At 35.5% G+C, this 20,162-nt stretch overlaps 1 protein-coding gene across 1 annotated transcript in view; it reads left to right on the plus strand.

The window, feature by feature from the left end:
* The window catches only part of Mvb12 (multivesicular body subunit 12-like Mvb12), a 29,501-nt gene extending 16,892 nt beyond the window's left edge, over positions 1-12,609 (plus strand). Inside the window, exons 6-8 of the mRNA XM_069841657.1 lie at positions 2,191-2,252; positions 6,785-6,835; positions 12,232-12,609. Coding sequence (XP_069697758.1) covers positions 2,191-2,252; positions 6,785-6,835; positions 12,232-12,267 — 149 coding nt within the window. The 3' untranslated portion in view covers positions 12,268-12,609. The remainder of the gene's footprint in view (positions 1-2,190; positions 2,253-6,784; positions 6,836-12,231) is intronic.
* The last annotated feature ends 7,553 nt before the right edge of the window (positions 12,610-20,162 follow it).

Here is a 20,162-nt window from a genome sequence, read left to right on the forward strand (position 1 = left end):
ATGTAAACAAAACACACAATATGGCGGCAATAGTTATTACCAACCTAAGTAAGTGCAATTTCAACACTCTCTACAATATGTAAAGAAAAGAAATAGTTTTTAAATAATAAATTGAATATATATTTCTTTGTTGATCAAAATATTGTTAATTATGTCTCATATAATGATTCTGCAACTAGTAATATGTTTTCTACTACCAGTACATGGGAACAATTAATTTTATTGCGATACCTAACATGTCAGATCATTAAAGGAAGCCTTAAAATTCAACCTTCGTTAAGGTGACTGTAAGAAAGAACCAAGAATACTCTTTTGAGTTTAAGGAAGGGACTTTCCTCTTTATTTCCTTTACGAAGGAAGCATAAATCTGTCATGCATTCTTCTCGTCATAATGTATGTACTCTTCCATGCTTCGTGCAAAAAGTTTATACTGGGGAAAGAAATAGTCGCCAAGAGGCTGGCAGTACTTCGTGGTTTTAGGTGATATGATCTTTGCAATTTTACGTCCCTGTTACCAAAGCCTTTTGTCGATAAACTCGCGTTGGTTTGACCAGACTATGAATCCAGCAACAGAAGTGATGCTCCCGTTAGGTCTGGTTCCAGTATTTTACGTATCCAGGACAGTTTACGAGCTGTTAACATCTTACCAGTGGTGATGCAGTCATATTCTATATTTGGAGATTGGTTACATTGTACTGTTTCGGAAACTCGTTTACCAAATTTATCTCCAGTATAGTACAGTTTCTTTGTAAGGCGTCCTGACATTGAAATAAGCACGTGAATGGTGTAGGAGTGGGTAATAGATGAAACTCGTTGCACGTTAGCTTCAGTCTTCTTTTCTCCAGTCATTGATAATGACCTGTTTGACGTAAGTTCATATTCAAATCGATTTTGGTCCGTATTGAACACCATGTCAGCATCGATTTCATTAGCTGTAATTAGTGCGTAATTTAATGCTCTGGCCCTCACGATGGTGTGAAGAGTGACTTCCCTACCAGTAACAAATCTTGTGATCTTGTGTGATGTTATTTTATAGTGGTGTTTGAATTGGTTCAGGAAATATTTGGCGGCCTTAAAATTGAGAATGCCCATCAAGATGATAGTTGCTTTTTTTTGTCCTCGTGTTTAAATGTCAGTATTGAATTATGTGTCCATGTCATGCAAATTCCTGAATTTGGTGTACATTGTTTAGTCAACTGTCTGAAGACAGGTTTGAATCTCATAAGTGACACCAATAAGGCAATACTCATGAGACAAGGCAGGAGATAAGAGAGTAGAGTGGCCAGTTCTTTTTCCCCTTTTGCAAACAAATTTAAGAAGTTCTGTGTTGTATCGTACCACCTTTCTCATGAGTGATTACTATTTGCCGCATTTTTTGCGATATCTTGAATTTTCGGGCAGTTCCTTGCAATCTTGACACTGTCATAAACACTCTGAATTCTTTCCTCCTGTCTCCCCCTCCCCAGAAAACTGTTCGTGAATGCTCTTCCATTTCACTTTGGGGGGTGATGGTTCGTAGGAACTGAAACTGGTTGTCATGTTGTGTGCTGAAGGACCCAGCGTATCACTGTCTTCAGATAAAGTGTCCGATGTTCCATCATTATCACATCACAATGTCTGTCCTTCAACATGACAGTGTCATCACTGATATGTTGCTCTAATAGACCATGCAATTTGTCTGTTGGTGCCATGTTGTCCGCTTGGTAATTCTGTGTAACCTCATTTACCAATATCTGTACCACAGAATGAGGGTTGCAAGACATTTTGCAAATTACACAATAGTCTACAAGTATTCCACATACAGTTTTCATTGGCGTAGGTACAAGGCTTGTGCCCTGAATCATACTACTTAAGTCCCAATCACTGACATACACAACGGACATCTGCCAGGTATGCGCCATATCACCTAATGACTCTAGACTCCTCAAGTACAGTGTGTTTGACAATTTATGACTGCAAATATTACAGCCCACGGTCCAATTTCATAACCCATGCTATAGGAGCGATTGCAAAATGCCAACTTCACACCAGTTACTTTGGTCTCAGGTTTGTCTAACCCAGTAAGTGTCATGACGATTCTCGTCGGGAAGTCCAAAGTCTTCCTTGTGAGCTACAATTAATTATTAAAAGTAACTGCAGCAATATTAATATTATTAGCAATATTAATATTAGATCTTTATTCTGTTTCAGGTCTTGATGGAGTCCCTTTTGTTTTGAATCCATGCTTTAAAAATATGTCAAATGGCTATACAGTGAGTATTTCTGATGTCAATATAATTTATGCATAGTAAATACGAAATTACACCAGCAAGCACCAGGATGTGAAAGAGAATATTGAGGTCACTTGGATTTTTTGAAATGTATCTATTTTGTGAAGTTTGACATTCAAAACTTCCATTAATGCAGGGAAGAGTCTATTGACTGAGTCAGTAGTATATATCAGTTTTGAAAGTGTAGTGAGCAATCATTAATAACCAGCCTATGTTTGAAGAAATAGGAAATTTTTTGGAAATAATTTACGGAAAAACAAAGGAAGGGGACAGGTTTCCATCTCTTCACATTAATTCTATATAGTCTGTCACGTCCTGCTGTTTGCTGCCACCATTTATTACCTTGCATGAATATAACACATCATCCAGACATCATTGATTAACGTCATTAATTTGTTTCAAAAAGTGTGATAGTTGTCAAAACAATGATAATCGAATCCTATAAACCGATGTTGTAGTGACAATTTATTTCAAATTAGATACCCAACTCCAGAATTTAGTTATCTTATAGTGTAATAAATAGCAGAGAATTATCTTTGTTCATTTGTTTGTAGTAGCCAGACATAATATACCCAAAAGAATAGGCGACCCTTTAGGTCATATCTATTTGTTGTGATGATGAAACATGTATATAGTTCTGAAATGTTAGAATTTTTTTTAATACTAATGGTTGGAAATGTTAAGTTTCAATAGAATACCCAAAAGTCTATTTCTAATCACATTCACTATGTAAGCCTAAAAATTCGTGTGTCTTTAGGTTAATACTTCGGAAAAATAATGGAGTACAAGAAATAGCATCTCTCAACACTGTCACATTGATTTAGCGTAATTTAATAAAATTTGATTAAATCAGTTAAAGTTTAATAAATGCTGTAAAATTCACTGTGTTCTGATGAAATGCCATCTTTGTTTCCGAATTTAACATTGAAATGACAACTGTCATGTTCTTAGATGTTTGTCACAAAAAACCATTGGACCTGCAGAATGCTGTTATTGTGTACAGCAATGGTTCCCAAAGTATAGGTCGTGATCCCAAGATGAATTACATCATGAAACAAAAAATGTATTTAGAATCAGGAAGGACTGAATAATGACAGTACTTTTCAAGAAACCCTTTGAATGTCGAGTTTTCTAGGTTCGGGAATGAAATGTTAGGCCTAGCTGTCACAACAGCATGATGTAAGTCACTGAAATTTTTTTTTTCCTTTCTCCCTCCAGATGATTGTGTCAAAAGAATTTGCCTAAGTTTAGATTTGTGTTCCTTGTGTAATGCTTCTTATGTATGCTGAATTAAATGGAACTTTTTATCACTTGAAACCTTTTTTTCTTTTTTGAATGCTTACTTTAATATTAGGCCTAATGCATTCATCTAATAGTGTCATGAAAAGAAAATAGTAATTCTGAAATAAAGTCAAGAAATAATTATGAAAAAATAGAACATACCTAACCTGTTTGTTACATGCTTGGCAGAATATAATTTTTCCATCTATCGAAAAGTTCGGAAATTCTTGAAGCCACTGGCATATAAGACTTACTTTGTAACTCTCTTCTTTTGGCATTGTCACCACTGCACTGACATTAAAACTGAACTCAATTAAAGAAAAGACTGTTACATACAGTTGAATACTGAATTTCGAAATCCTTAGCGCATTTAAATTACCAAACTGTTGGTTATGTCCATTGTTATCAGTAAAGTTAGATAGATTCAAATAGTCAGTAATAGAAGTGCTCCTCCACTGATAGAGAGAAGGAGGGAGAGAGAAATAGGAAAAAAGAAAAGTAGTTGTTGTAGTTCTTATACCACTATTAGACTCGACCATCGGTGATGCAACTGGTGTAACTGCTGCATTAAATTCGTTAGCCACCATCCTTGATTACATATATAACAGATTGGCCATTCCCTTGTTAGAAACTGTAACATGTGGAAGAAAACAACGACCAGGATTGCCACTGTCCATTGAGAACGACTGCTCTCACAGGAGATTTTGAGCTCATGACTTTAATTTTGTCCTTGTACATATAGTACATTTTTGCACGTTTAACTCTTCAGGGAAGTAAACTCTGTCAGTTTTCTTAAGACTGTAATGGCTGTGCCTAGTTTTGAAATAACCAATGCGGTCATGTACAGTAGCCAATATTTTCTCCTCATCTTAAGGGGAAGGTTTTTTCTTTTTCTTTTTTTGTTTTCCTCTTCGAATTTCCTTTGTCTACACGTTCACTGCTTTCCAGTGTTGTGAGATTGAAGTCTGATTTTCTTTGAAACATCTTTAATTCTGCCAAAACTTTTTCTTTTCTTCGATGATGCAGGCCTTTGTACTCTTTGGCCATGAGCTGATTAATTTTGTAGTTACTCTAAACTGCTCACTGTGGTGCCTAAACATCCACAATCACACAAAATGCTGTAAAATTTAACACTAACTTGAGTTTTACTGAGTAACAACTAAAGCAAAGTAATCACTCTTAAAAGTCATGGATATAGCAATAATCCACATAAACTTGACACCCACTCATTAAATTTGAAATAGGCAAAAAAAAAAAAAAAAAGATAAAAAACGTCAAAATAAGCTGTTTTAGGCACTCTCAAATAGCTTAAGCATTGGTTGAAGATGGACGTTCCTAGTCCAGCTTCCGCCGCATATGAAGTGCGGTCACTGATAAAGTTTTTGAATGCACAGGGCATAGCACAGATTGAAATTGATCATCAGCTGTGCCAGGTCTATGGGCAAACAGATGGTGTGTTGCTGCTATAGACAATTTTCAGCAGGATGCCAAAATGTGCATGACGAGGAGCACAGTGGGAGGCCAACCATTATCACAGACGACCTTGTGCAGCAACGCACTATCTACTTGCTCATGATGTTAGGCCCATAGACCTGGCACAGCTGGCGATCAATTTCAATCGGTGCTATGCCCTGTGTATTCAAAAACTTATCACTGACCACACTTCACAGGTGGCAGGAGCTAGAATAGGAACGTCCATTTTCAACCAATGCAACAAAGCTACTGAGAGCACTTGGGAAGTTCTGCTAGCGCATATGCCATGCCAGGACATTACTCTATCACGTACACGCAGTCTCGGAACACCTCAAAATCTGTGCTTCAGTGGCTGACCATGATAATATCTTTGAAAAATATTGGAGTGCAAGAGGTCAAATGACTTTATTGTCAAACGCCTGGCATTAGAAAACAACAACAACACGCAGTCTCTTCGTGCTAAGTGTGGGACGAGTGAGAAAGTTACTTTATGGACGCGCCTCATACTAAGTCCCAAACCTATATGTTATCAATAGAAAAATAGGTTTTTTTCCTAAAGATTTGCAGTCTGTTCTTAACCATGCTTCTTTGATTGGGTGTATAAAGTATAAAATAGAAATTGTGTGAATGTTATCCAGGAGAAGTGTACTGGGCATTATCCAGCAAAAACTATGTTTACTGGAATTTCGATGATATTTGGATTAAATGATATTAAATTTTGAACGACAGTTAATAGCAGTGACGATAATAATTATTGTGGTTATACTGTATATCAGTAATCTACATATAATGTTTCTTGACAACTTACTAATGTCACATAATTTTGAGAACTCATAGGTCGTTTAAACAAGTGTAAAAAACCGGAATGCATTTGTGTGTAGTAGCAATTGTATAAAATGTGAATTTCTTATTTTAAAATAAATTATAATTATGTAAGCTCATCATATATTGATTACTGTATATATCTACTGGGTGTTCATTTCAAAGTGTGTCATGACGTCACTGTTGTTGGGTCACCGATTTGAAGCGAGTTTCAGCTTATATGTAAGAGAAGTTGCCTATTATTTAAGGCGTTCTTCAATCTGAACTTGAGAACGTGTACGGTATAACTTGAACGTCGTAGCAACAGATGGTGGTCTGTACGGTCTGTGTGCTACCATAACCTCTTTTGAACTGTGTTTTGCGCCGGCAAGTCGTACACAGGGTATTTGTTATCATCAGTTGCGTATGGTAACATTCCACAACACAAATCAAATGCTCCATGTCCATGTTGACCGTCGAAGTTAATGTCAACAAATATGTAATTGTCTTAACCCTCTCCCCATATCCTGACAGTACGTATTTCCAAACAGTTCACATTCCTGCCACTACCGGCGTTACTGTACGTATCGGTACATACTCTTCAGAATGAACGCCGTACTTGCTAGGCAACTTCTCTGCCTCATAGGTTATACACATCTGCGGAAGTGTAGGAAGATTGAATTCTCTAGGCTCATCGGCTAGCCACATGACGGCATACAGCGAGCCATGACACACTTTGAACTGAACACCCAGCATACCTACAGTTGAGAAAAACATACTTTCCTTGTTACATTTTTTTCTGTCAGGAAACCAAATAACTGATGCATATTAACCATTGCAATCATGATTTGAAATTTCGTCTCTGTTTGAGTTACCTTGTTTGATGTATACTTAAATTTACCTTTGCTAATGTGTTCTCTTAAAAGAATTTAGTAAAATTTTTTGTCTGTTTCTTTCAGCACCAGTTTCCTGTAATTAAATCCAGGACGAAGTATGAGTTAGATAGAGAGGTAAGAAACATTTAAATGGGTATCTTAAAGGACTCTGTCTACAGATTATTAATTATTTCTGTTGAATTCTTTGTAAATAAATTACTTTCACAAAATTTAGCTTTTGACAGCAGACTTCATCTTTGAAACTGGTTATGAATTACTGTACTTAATTTACTTCTCATTAGAGTCAGGATATTACAAATGCCATCTGCATTGATAATGTGGTTAGGAACACAGCATCTCTTCTTCTGTTTAATGTTTCCTCTTGCGAAATATGGTAACAATCCTCCATCATGTCGCACTCCTTTTCTGTTGACATCTTCTCTTTTTTGTATCTTGATGAAATCTTTTGTTTTCCTCTTTACTGAAATCTTCTGAACTTTCTGGAAAATAGTCCGAATGAGTACATACCAATTAAATATACTGTATTGAATTTGTCAAAATCATGTTCACCACTTCTTTGTGATCACATTATATTCCTCTCAAATTATCTGAACTTAAAGCCATTTTCATCTTGTGATGAACTTCACAGATTGTTTCATTAAACCAAATTTGATACAAAGAGGAAACAAGAAAACTTTTCCAAAATTCTTGTACAGCTTTATTCATTTCTTGTCCTTTGCGGATTCTGAATATTCACATGCACCTTACAGGTCATATTAGAGCCAATAGGAAAGTTTTGAGATATAACACACTATTCTCAGCAGCAGATCTCCTGCATATGACGAAAACCAATAGAAGATCGCTGCAGTGTTGTAGTATCGCTGGCTTGTGCAAGAGAGAGAGAGACAGCATACCAGAACGAGAGGGAGAGAGATCATTTTTCCACTTTGTTAAACATTTATTATGTCGTAGCTTCTATGATAGTCAATCAGTCGTCCTGTATTTTTTATGATTGATAGATAAATGTCTAAGGAAAGCATAGAAAAAGAATTTGAAATAAAAATATTTTTTAAAAATAGAAAGAAAAAATAGTAACTTCGAAGTGATCTGTTGAAAATAGACATTTACACCTTCAGAAGTTGGTAAGCAGCAAACTTTTTTATTTTTCACTTTAACTCCTCCATCTAAAGTGAAGTAAATGTTCAGAAAGAATGGAAATTACTTTGAAAAGTTGACACCATTCAAAATATTTACTGGTTTCCGAGTTACAGTGAGTTAAACAAGTGTTTTTGCTGGAGAAAAACTCATGACTCAACCTTTTCTCTGTTAAAAGAGAAAGAATGCTGGAATAGTAAAAAAAAAAAAAAAAAACGCAAACTCTAAATATTAATTGTCATGTGTGGCTGTTACCGTAAAACACAACCTTTTGTCTCTTTTTTTTTATCGCTACTATGTGCTTTACACTTATATGGTGTAACAGAAATATTCCTTCACATGAATGAGAAATGACCTGCATCTTGTGCAACATATAAAAACGGAGCAAGAATCTTATAACTACATGTCTTTAGTGATACAGGCATTCTAAACAATAGCGCTCTTGTTCCGATTGCCCTAAGTTTGAACACTGTGCTAGAACTTATATATTTATAATAATTGTACAAAGGGGACGGTTTGACCTAAAATTACTTTTTTTTGGAGGGGGGCATACGTAGAAATTCATTCTCTTTGTACCTGGCAAGTTACTGAATTTCAGAATTAAATAACTGTCCGACTGCCATTGTTTCCTTTTGATAGCAGTACTCCTTTATTAGGCAATGCTGCGCTCCTCTGATTCGCAGGAGCCATGAAGCTGTTGAAGGTCATATGCAAGAGATTGCCGTGGAGAATAGTGACTGGTTAGCATTACACCATTGTGCCACTGTGTGATGTGTTGAGCTTTCCTAGACTGACTTGTTTTACAATTTCCTTTCGAATTTCTGACTTTTTCAGTAATGGTACATTCAAGTCACTGGTATTCTTATGGACTTACTGAATTAGTTTTTATCTATATGATTATGGAATAGCCTGAATTTTTCTATAAATTAAAATGTATTAATTTGACACTCCACTAGCAGCATATATTGAAAGTGAAAACTCTCTTACTGCTTAAAAATCCACCTTCAACTACTTACATTAAAATGGGTTATGGCTTCAAACTGCAATTCGCGGGTGCTCGTGTAAAGGGGGTTAAGTATGAATTGACTAAATCGGAATAAGTACAGATTTGAACTATCCACAATTACTTTTCTCTTGTGTTAAAGGGGTTAAGTCATTCTTCCATCTGTGATGCAGTTACAGTGCTCCATAGTTTGTGACAAAGGGGTTTTGTTCAGTACCAAAGGAGAGAAGTTTACATACCTTGCAATTTGACTTAACCCCCTTTACACGAGCACCCGCGAATTATACTTTGATTCATTTGAAGAGGCATGCAGCAGAGAGTTGACACTGCCACTATCTTGGCTGTTACTAAGATGAAGGTAGCAAAAGCAGCAATCATTTTACTTGTTGAGATTCTGGCCAGGCTGACTGAATAATGAAGTGTGGGAGATACAAGAACATGCACTTGGATTCACTGATCTTGGCCCCTGACCTTACATGTTAGATTAGTAAGTGAGCCTGGCTGGGAGTAACCTAGACAGAATCACGAACAAACCTATTGACACTGCATTGATATAAGAGTGGGAGTTGATCAATTCCTACAGCTGGTGTACAACCCCTTTCGGTACTTGGCCTTGTTTGGCTTAGCACTTTTGACCACTGTGCACTCTGTACTCTGTACAGATGTCGCAAAATTCGCGTACACAGACTGCGTCGTGTGAAGTCTGGATGAAAATGGAGACGAAAATGTAACAGAATTTCGTCCTAATAATTTTTTATTGTACGGCAACACCGTATTTTGGAAATAAATGTTACTCCTATGATTGTAGCTCAAGCTATTCGTATGCTGTTTTGAAACTTAAGTGTTCATAGTTTAAACCACCTGCCTCTTTTTTTTTTTTTATTTATGTATTTCATTTAATATTTTATTTTCGTAACAGGTCTTAATGCCGAATACTTTAAGGAAAAATAATATTTTATTTTAATTATTTTTCTGTAATGTAGGAATTATTTGTGTGTTAAATTGTGTTTCTTCATAACTTCGTAATAATTTATTGTTTATCTGTTACTTACAGTACACTGTTGTTATTCTTTGTTATGCAGTGTTGTCTAATTGAAGACCTAACATTCTAAATGTGCTAAGTGCCAATTTTTCAAATTTCATTTTATTCAATCTAAGGGAGGAACATCCATATGAGAATCACTAAATTGTGCACCAATATGCCTGGGTTAAATCCCAAATCTCTCCGCAGTGCATATGTCATTGTTGATAGTGATTCATCTGTCAGATAGGGACGTTAAACCTGGCGGCCCCCTTGGTGCTCTTTGACAGGAGTAGGCTACGTGCCGGCACCAGGTTTTCCCTTCTCCCTTCCTCACCATCATCATCTTCACCCATTCCCTACACTACACTTACATGAACACTTAACATACACTCACCCTAGTACACGATATAACTCTTTACAGATACACATCATGCATAATGTGACCCGCCGAAATGGTGTGCAATTTGAAAATAGATCACAGTCCTGCCATCTATCCACAATATGCGGAACCCGAATCACGCAAAGTGAAGTGGGTAGGTATTAGACGCACACACATATGAGAATACCATGCTAAATTATCTTTGACATAGGTCAACTGTGACTCATTCTTGCGCCAAAAGATGATGTTGTAGGATTATCAACATGCATTACGCAGTGAGTTTTTTATCATTATCTCAGAAAGTTGTTTTTGGCATTTAGCACATTTAGAATGTTACATCCTCAACTGTGCTATTAAAAATTCTTCAAATGAAATTTTGTCACTAACATTTTTGTCTCCATTTTCATTTCTGATTCTCATGATATAGTTCGTGTATGCAGATTTGAAGATACCTGTATACGTGATGATTGTCCAGGTCCAATGGGTGGTTGACTTGTGTAACATCCGTGAATCCGATGCTGACAGGCAGGTCATCCTGTCTCAATCCTGTCAGAGTGAGGTTCTGTCCCTAGACAAGTATCTGATAACCTCTTGGCCTGGAGTACCAACCCCTTAAATCCTATATCAGCATCGAAGACCCCTAATACCCTGAAGATTTCACTCAAGCCTGTTTTTGACTATTGTAGGTGATAGATGAAATGATAGAGAGTGTTGGTAAAGAGGGAAATGGGAGTACCCCAGGAAGAACCCTCTGCAGAGTCTGTTTTTTTCTTCACAATTTGACAGGGGAACAAAACCTGTTCACCTGATTCATACAGTTTTTATTGTGTAGAAATATTTTATATTAGTTTAAGAAATCTTTTTTTTTTTATTTAATGGCGCTTTATCAACATTTTAAGTTATTTAGTGTCTGAATGAGATGAAGGTGATAATGCCCGTGAAATGAGTCTGGGGTCCAGCACCGAAAGTTACCCAGCATTTGCTCATATTGGGTTGAGGGAAAACCACGGAAAAAGCCTCAACCAGGTAACTTGCCCCAACCGGGAATCGAACCTGGACCACCTGGTTTCAAAGCCAGATGTGCTAACCGTTACTCCACAGGTGTGGACAAGAAGATATCAGATGATGTAGTAAAACAATGAGTACTTTAGGAAAGTGAGGAATAAGAAAACAAAAAGGTCATTTGGGAACCAGGCAAGAAACAAAATGTATAAAAAAAAAATAACTGCTATAGATGATTTTGATGAATGTGTGGTTAAGAGAACAATTAAACATTTTTATGTGCAAAATAAATAAATAAAAGTGCCCAACAATTACAGAAAAGTTACTTCGTTTTGAAAGAGAATATAAACTTCAAGGATAGTATGTAATCACTCAACAGCATAATGAAAGATTTAGCTTTTAAATGGAGGAAAACTAAAACATCACTCCTAACAGAAAACATGAAATTTGTTCTAAACGAGAAATGTATTCGAATGAATCATTAAAAAACTGTAAGGCAGAAGGAAGATCCATAATTTTTATGGATGATACCTATTTGTACATCCATTACAGCCACAGCACTCCAAAATCTTCAACTGATGACAGCACAGTAGGTTTATTAGCTCCAGTATCGAAAGATGAAAGACTAACCACGTAATTGTCAATCATTTACGTAATAGAAATTTCATACACACTTATTATACAGACTACTGCAATACCTATTATCAAAATGCATACAGCCAACCAGTTAAAGTAAGCACTTGTTCCTCTCCTTTCTATATACTTTTTACAAGGGTCAAAATCGGTGAATCAAGTTATAATGGTTATACAATAAAACAACAAAATATACTGGCATTCTAAACGACCTGTCATCATTGTGTTTACAACTGGAATTTTCTTGCAGCATGATTACTATCCTTTCTGCATGTACTAATGTTAAGAAATAAAAGTGACTTACATATTCAGCACAATTGTTCTGTCTCTTTCAGTATGACTATGATTTTCGTGTGGAAAGACAGACATAGAAAACTTAATACTGGAGAAAAAAAAAGATCGTCTTACTAAGAGTGATACAGATGGATGAATATCAAGTGCAGCCATAGTGTCAGTAACTTCTTGCTCAGTTGTTTCTACTGAGCAACTGGCGTGTGTGAACATTCATGGTGACCAATCTAAAAGTGCATAAAATTACAATAATGAAACCTCATTTCTATGTAGAAGGATTGCATTAAGAATTGAGACTATTGGTATGGAATCATTTTCTTCTATTTTCAGTCTTCCGGCAAGGTCAATCAACAGTTCATAGAAAATGCAGAAGAGTAGAGTCATTTGTTATTCTAAATTCTGCAGTGCTTGGGAGAAGTGACATAAGTCAGTTTCCACAAACCTTTTTTGATAATTTATTGACAACTTACGGAACATCTGCTCGCTTGGAAAAAAATACATAAGTATTCCTCCCATTAATATAATTCATACAAAAAAAAATCAAATCGACATAAACCAGTGTAAGTTGTCAATAAATTATCAAAAAAGGTTTGTGGAAACTGACTTACATCACTTTTCCTGAGCACTGCAGAATTAATTGTAATTGAATCGGAGATTGCAGAAACATCACATGTCAATATGCCACACATAGTGACATGTGCTGTTTCTGCAATCCCTGATTCAATTTCTCTTTGGGTATTTGATAATTTGTACTTGTATGAATTTACTTTACATGTTAGAAGAAAATTCAGTCTCTCTGAAGACCATTGATTAATTCCTTTTTAACAGATATGATATAATACTGAAAGCAGAAAGTTTGATATCTTAACATGTGCCATAAAAATACAGTGAAACCTGTACTAATCGACCGCAAATAGTTCCATATAAAACTGGCCTTTTAGAGAGTAGGGCAATGGACTTTTTTAACATAAGTAATGAGTTAAAACTACGTGTATAAAATAAGAAATGTATTGTTAATTATAATAAGTTGTATACAGAACTTTTTTGCAATTTTATTCTCTCTCTTGTTCATTCCTTCAGCTGCAGAAAATCATAAATTGAACTCTACTTCATGTCATTACTCTTTTTCTATTTATTCTCTAAACTTTCCTTCAACATATTAAGAAGTCCATTTATATGTTCTCCAGTTGCTCAGTCTTTCAATGAAATTCCATTCTGTTATAATTTTTTCCTTCGATTTTAAGACAGAATTAATCTGGGTTTTACTACATTTAAATTTTTACGCTAATTTTCTTTTGGATAATCTGCTTTAATTTTTGTGAATCACATTGACTCAATCTACCATTGATCATACACTTCTCATTTTATTGAACATTGTTTTACTCATAATAACTTCACATAATGCCAGAAGAAATTAAACTGTTTAAAAAGATAGGAAAATACCATACAGATAATCTGTAGTCAGGCCCTGGAGGTCGTGTGGTTAAAAACCTTAACAACAACCTCTTTCTCACTATAAATTCCCACTTTTCTTAGAGAGGATTGGATATTCAGCACGAATAGTTAACAGCATTGTCAAATTTCATTTTAACTTTGAAAGATACAGTACAATATTCTTATCAAGTTCTCGGAATTTATTTAATGCATTAAAATACTTACTTACAAATGGCTTTTAAGGAATCTGCAGGTTCATTGCCACCCTCACATAAGTCCGCCATCGGTCCCTATCCTGTGCAAGATTAATTCAGTCTCTGTCATCATATCCCACCTCTCTCAAACCCATTTTAATATTATCCTCCCATCTACGTCTCGGCCTCCCTAAAGGTCTTTTTCCCTCCGGCCTCCCAACTAACACTCTATATGCATGTCTGGATTCGCCCATATGTGCTACATGCCCTGCCCATCTCAAACATCTGGATTTAATGTTCCTAATTATATCAGGTGAAGAATACAATGCGTGCAGTTCTGCGTTGTGTAACTTTCTCCATTCTCCTGTAACTTCATCCCTCTTAGCCCCAAATATTTTCCTAAGAACCTTGTTGTCAAACACCTTAATCTCTGTTCCTCTCTCAAAGTTAGAGTCCAAGTTTCACAACCATACAGAACAACCGGTAATATAACTGTTTTATAAATTCTGACTTTCAAATTTTTTGACAGCAGACTAGATGACGAAAGCTTCTCAACTGAATAATAACAGACATTTCCCATATTTATTCTGCGTTTAATTTCTTCCCGAGTGTCATTTATATTTGTTACAATTGCTCCAGATATTTGAATTTTTCCATCTTTTCGAAGGATAAATCTCCCAATTTTTATATTTCCATTTCGTGCATTGTAAAATTATAGTACTATAATTTTGAAATATTGTCTCTTGAAAGGGATAAAATTAAGGAAATTGCTCTTCAGTACCTGGCCGAGGTCAAGGAGAGGGGTAGTTCTTAAATAAAGGTAAAAAATATATTTTTTTCTGGGGTTTTACATCTGTTCTAAGAAAAAAAGTGGCTTTGAGAGGGATGGTCTCATGATGGTGATGATGATGATGATGATGATGATGATGACAACGATGATGATTAGAGATGGAAGTGAGTTTACCTCGATGCACCTTAGCCTGAAAGGCTTTTTGTGCTCTTCCTAATTACTGATTCAGAAGTCAAATTCTACATCTTTAGTTAGATGTATTATCTGCTTTACCAAATAAGTCTTCACTTTTTATTGTGGAGTGGCTTCAAAGATTAGATGTCTTTCTGCTCTAAGGGCTCACACTCCAGTAGTAGATGTCTTCCCGTTTCATCAGCTTGTTTACATAAACGACAGGTTGGGTTTCCTGTGAACTTTCCTATTGTATGAAAGTGTTTTCTGAAAGCACCATGCCCAGTCAGGAAGCAGATAGCTCTTCTTAATGATTGTTTATTCACTCTTAATGGAGTATTGATGAGATTTTTACTAGGCTTTCTTATTATTAGCCTGTAGAGCTTAGTTCTGGGAATCTTGCTCCATATTTTATAAGATTAAATTGAAACCTATTTTACTGTACAGTTCGGACCCTATAAATGAGGTCTGAGCCCCTTTCTTGGCCAGGTGTCAGCGATCTCATTGCCTTTTATGCCTTTATGAGCAGGCACCAATACAGTTCAACTGTATTGCAGGAGGAGAATGATTGTAGTTCTTGGTAACATTCCCATAACAATTTTGAATTGAATTGATGGGAAATGAGTGCAGCTTGGCTATCAGAGTGTGTGAAGATTTGTTTATTCTCATATCCTCTTTCACAGCACAGGCATGCACATAGGGATGGTCTTTGAGAGAGGTTTCACTGTAATTTAAAATTGATCTTAAACTTCATTAGGTTGTTTGAAACTCACATCGAAAGATAAAACGATTTTAAATGTTAAATTTGTCACCTAATCAGTAATATTAAATATTTATTACAAGAATATCAACTCTGTGCTACTTCAGTCCTGCGTATCTGATAATGTAAGGATGAACTTTGTAAACTTGCTCACAAAATATATCATCATTTGGAAATTGTTATGGGTTACTCCTCAGTTTTTTTAACAAACATTTATTCATTATTTAGCCACACAGTTTCAATTGTTTTGGAGTAGCCAAATATAATGGCCCAACAGAATAGTTGACTTTTCAGGTCGTATCTATTTGCCCTGGTGGTAGAACATGTATGTAGTTCCGAAACTTTGGACATGATAGTCTGCTTTTAAACAGAGACTGGTTGGCAAGTATCTCAACTTGAAGATATCTCGGTTCCATTTCTGTAGTCACTCCATCAGCACAGATGAAATGGTGCATAACAGTGTAAGTCTGCACAGCAGAGAATAAAAGTTACAAATAGTGTCAAAGCACCAACTCTTTGAAAAATGCAAAGTAACAGAATGCATCTCATTGAACTCAAAGTATGACTGAGACCTTGTCCGTATATAAGGTAATTTGTTACTGTTCTCCAGTCCGATGCTGTACAAACATGTAATAACAGTTTGGAAAAATGTTTGCTTTAAAAACAGAGCAATAAATTGTTCTGCTACCAAACATTTTTTTAACTACATTGATGACGCTTTAATAGGCATCCTAAGAACTACTTTACATTATAGATTTCATTAGCATTTCAAATCTGAATTTTAATGTGTATGTTTTTTATTACATCTTATTTTTGCCATTTTACTTGTGTATGTTCATTTAATTGTATTTTAACGATTTTTCTTTATGTATTACATAAGAGAGGTTGAAATGTATAATATCTGTGTTACTTTTTTTTATGCGGACAATTGGCCTCTATTGTAGGCATGCCATATTATTATAATATGTGTTTTAAGTTGTGACACCATTATTCCAGCTCGTAAAACTGATAAAGATCAGCCATGAGGTTTCACATTACATACTTCAATACTGTTGATTGTTCCTGGCACTTCTGTTGCCCTTATCTATCAAATAAAATGCAGCTTAAACATTGAAAATAATTAATCTCATCTGTGGTCGTTCCCTGATATTATCTTGTATGAAATGAAGTACCTTATGATTTAAGTTTTAGAACGAAATTAATGTATGGAGTAATCGTGAAAACTATGATAACAAGGATTGAAATACATTAAGAATAGAAAGTAATTTAATTTCTGCTGAAATTTCAGCACTACTCTGTAAGGAATGCTTCTTATTTCTGTCATCCTGCAGCATTGATCAGGATTGTTTCCCATCTGGATTTCGGTTCCCTTGTGTGACTATTTTCATTGGGGCTATATACATTTGAATACTGACAAAGGAACTGTTAATGATCTCATGTCGAAACCTCCCTTCAAATTGTGTACGTATATAGATCTCCATAGCTGATAAACAAATTGAAAAATTATTTACTCATATAATTACTGTAACGGTATGAAAACTTAAGATGTAGTGACATATCACTACTTTTGCTATTCAAATTTTCTGCTACACCTGTGAAAGTAGTGCGTTGTGTATACACAGAAACCAAAAGTTGCATCAGGAGACTGCAAGCCTGTTCACACACAAGGCAGTACATTTGCAGCCACAGTTTTAGCTGCAACTTTGCGTCTCTGTCTGAATTCTTCTGTGTATGTTGTGGTTATGTTTGCAGTAGATTTTCAATTGATGAAATACAAGCAGCAGCTTACTTAATCACTTCTTTATTATAAAACTGAGAACGAAATGTCAAATTACACAAAGAAGAAGGTGCTGGGTCAAAGAGTGAGTAAAAATTGAGATCAATCTGGAGGTACAAGAAATACCTTTTGAGAACTACAATGAGAGGAGTCAATGATTTTCTAAGAAGTGCAGTTTGTTTTTAACTCGTCTTGTGAAATTTACATTGCTTTAGCAATTTCTCTCAAGGCTCGACTATCTTTTATTTTTTGTTGTGGTAGTCAGGACTTGCAAATTCCACAAGCACTGTCTAGGTTCAAGTAGTTATTATTTTTATTATTATTATTTTTCTGTTCTAATTAACTATTCAAATTTGACATTATTACATTATAAAGCTAGTAGAAAAACGTCAATATACTTCAGCATTAAAAGCACTATTCTTCTAAAATTATTGACAACTGTACTACTTGAAATTATGCTATTGAAAGTTAAAAATGTGTCTAGGTTGGAAATTTAGCAACTGCTCCAAATCGTTTATTTTCATCACATCAGATATAAATTCCTCCTCTTCCTCCAATGCAGGACCCTTAACTTGTTGTTATTCGCCCCAACTCTATGAGTGGCTCATAGATGTTTCTAATGCCGAGAAGCATAGACCACTTAGTTCATCAGAGACTATCCAGAGTCCACCACAGACAGTAGGTTCACATTACACTCGTATTTTATGATGATGATTATGATGGTGGTGAAGAATTTTTGGAATGTACAGGGGAACTGGAGTACCCAGATAAAACCCTTATGTTGCCTGGATCACCAGCTTGCCCAACACAAGTCATATATTTTCATCAGTTCGGGGTAGAGCAGGAACACTAAAATACTTAGAAACAGTGAAAAGTAGCAATGGCATATTTGAGTGGTAATACTGTTCGTATCTGCCACAGAAGTTTCAACGAAACCAATATCAAAATTTCTGTAGCTGTAACTTTGAGAACCTTGTTCTCATATCGCTACTTTAAAGCTGCACAAAGCAAGAAGAAGTACGAGCAGCTGGTTTGGTAGTCATTCACACTTTACAGGACGAAATGGCAGCTTGTGACTATACCTTTACTTGGAATGTTACATTAAGGAACAACCTCCCATTCTTGAAGAGAGTGCATGAATCTATACATTGTGCGAGGCAAGATAGTGTACCAGCTATGTGAGAACTCTACTGTTAAAGACTAGGTGCTACTCAATTTTTCGATAATCATTTATTCAGACTTAATTTCGTAATCTCAGAATTAGTATAGAGTAGACAGCTAATCATTTATATGTCAGATTGGCCATTCCCATGTTATGAAATGGCAATATAAAATGAGAACAACTACCAGAGCCTCCGCTGTCTAAAAAGGAACTTTTTGGTAACAACTGCTAGATGGAAGTATAGTTCTCCATGTAATTCCATAAGGATTATAACATGACTTCTTTTACAGTATGTCAAGTCAGCATAGTGAAATTGAGAAGTGATTGCCTTGAAAGTGCATTAGACTAATCAATCTGTTTTATTATTATGTGATGAGGGATGAAATGAAATGCCTCTAGGGTTCAAGGAAACCAGTCGGCTGCAAGCCCCTATTTGCTATCGTGTTTATGGCTCTATTTACCCTCAGCTCTATTTCCTCAGCTGTGGAACAACGCATTTGTATTTACAATACTGTCATGAAAGTGTCTTCGAAAATTCTGTCGTCAGTTTCCCGATTTTCGTTTGTCAGATAAGACAACAATATACAGAATTGTAAACAAATTTAACGAGAAAGGCTTGGTTCAAAATAAGAAGCCTCAAGTGAATAAACAGGTCTTAACAGAGGAAAAATGGGATGAAATAGTTTTTCAGTTAGAACAAAATTGAAATAAAATTGAATTCAAACGCAAACTTACTAGGCACTTGGTCAGTAATTGAGACTTATTCAGACATGGTTTCTTGTAAATAGTTCTCTTAATCTATCACAAAATATTTCAATATCCTATAATTTCATCACTATACAATTTTGTTATTCTAGGTTTAATTTGTAATTCAGTATATACAAGAAATACTCTTTGTTCTTAACTTCCATGTTAAATTGTTTAGCTTTCATTAATCAGATAATCCTTTCGAACTTTGATTTTTATTGTAATTGTAAATGTAATAATAATTGTAATTTTATTCTTGATATTGTAGTTGTAATCCCCTGGTAGAGGGGCAGAGAAGGCGTGATGGCCTTATCTCTACCAGGTTAAATAAATAAATACTAATACTAAAATCCTCGAAAATCTTAGCGTCAATTAGCTCAGCAGGTAAAGGTGTATGAAACTCTGTTCAACACGCAACTAAATATTGAAGCTAAAATCATACAAGTTCCGTATATTTCTCTTGCACCCATGTGATGATGTGACTAGGATGAAGGAAAACATTCGACAAGAAATGCGGAACATAAGTCAAAATGAACTAGAGAAAGTGTCTGGGAATGTGCTGAAGTGATATGCATGCTTGAATACGGACAGTCAGCATTTATAGTAATAGAGTCAGCTTTTTTATTTGAGTTTATCTTGCCGCAAATTACAATCACAATTTGGCTGGAGACAGACTATTCTTATAACATCGGAGGCCACTAGATGTTAGGTTGAGCTGTGGCATTTCATCTCATTCACCATATGTTTGTCTATCTGCTGTGCTGATCTATCTACTGTATTATACATGTGCGTAGTTTGAGATGAGATTTCGACATTAATTCATTAACAGTTCCATTATGAGTCTGTCTGAAATCCTAAGTTGCGAGCATACATATGAACAAGGAAACAATACTCTTCAGTGTCACATAAAGTCAAAACACTGTTAACTTTTGTATTGAAT

The sequence above is a fragment of the Periplaneta americana genome, chromosome 12 (genome assembly GCF_040183065.1).
Source record: "Periplaneta americana isolate PAMFEO1 chromosome 12, P.americana_PAMFEO1_priV1, whole genome shotgun sequence".
NCBI lineage: Eukaryota > Metazoa > Arthropoda > Insecta > Blattodea > Blattidae > Periplaneta > Periplaneta americana.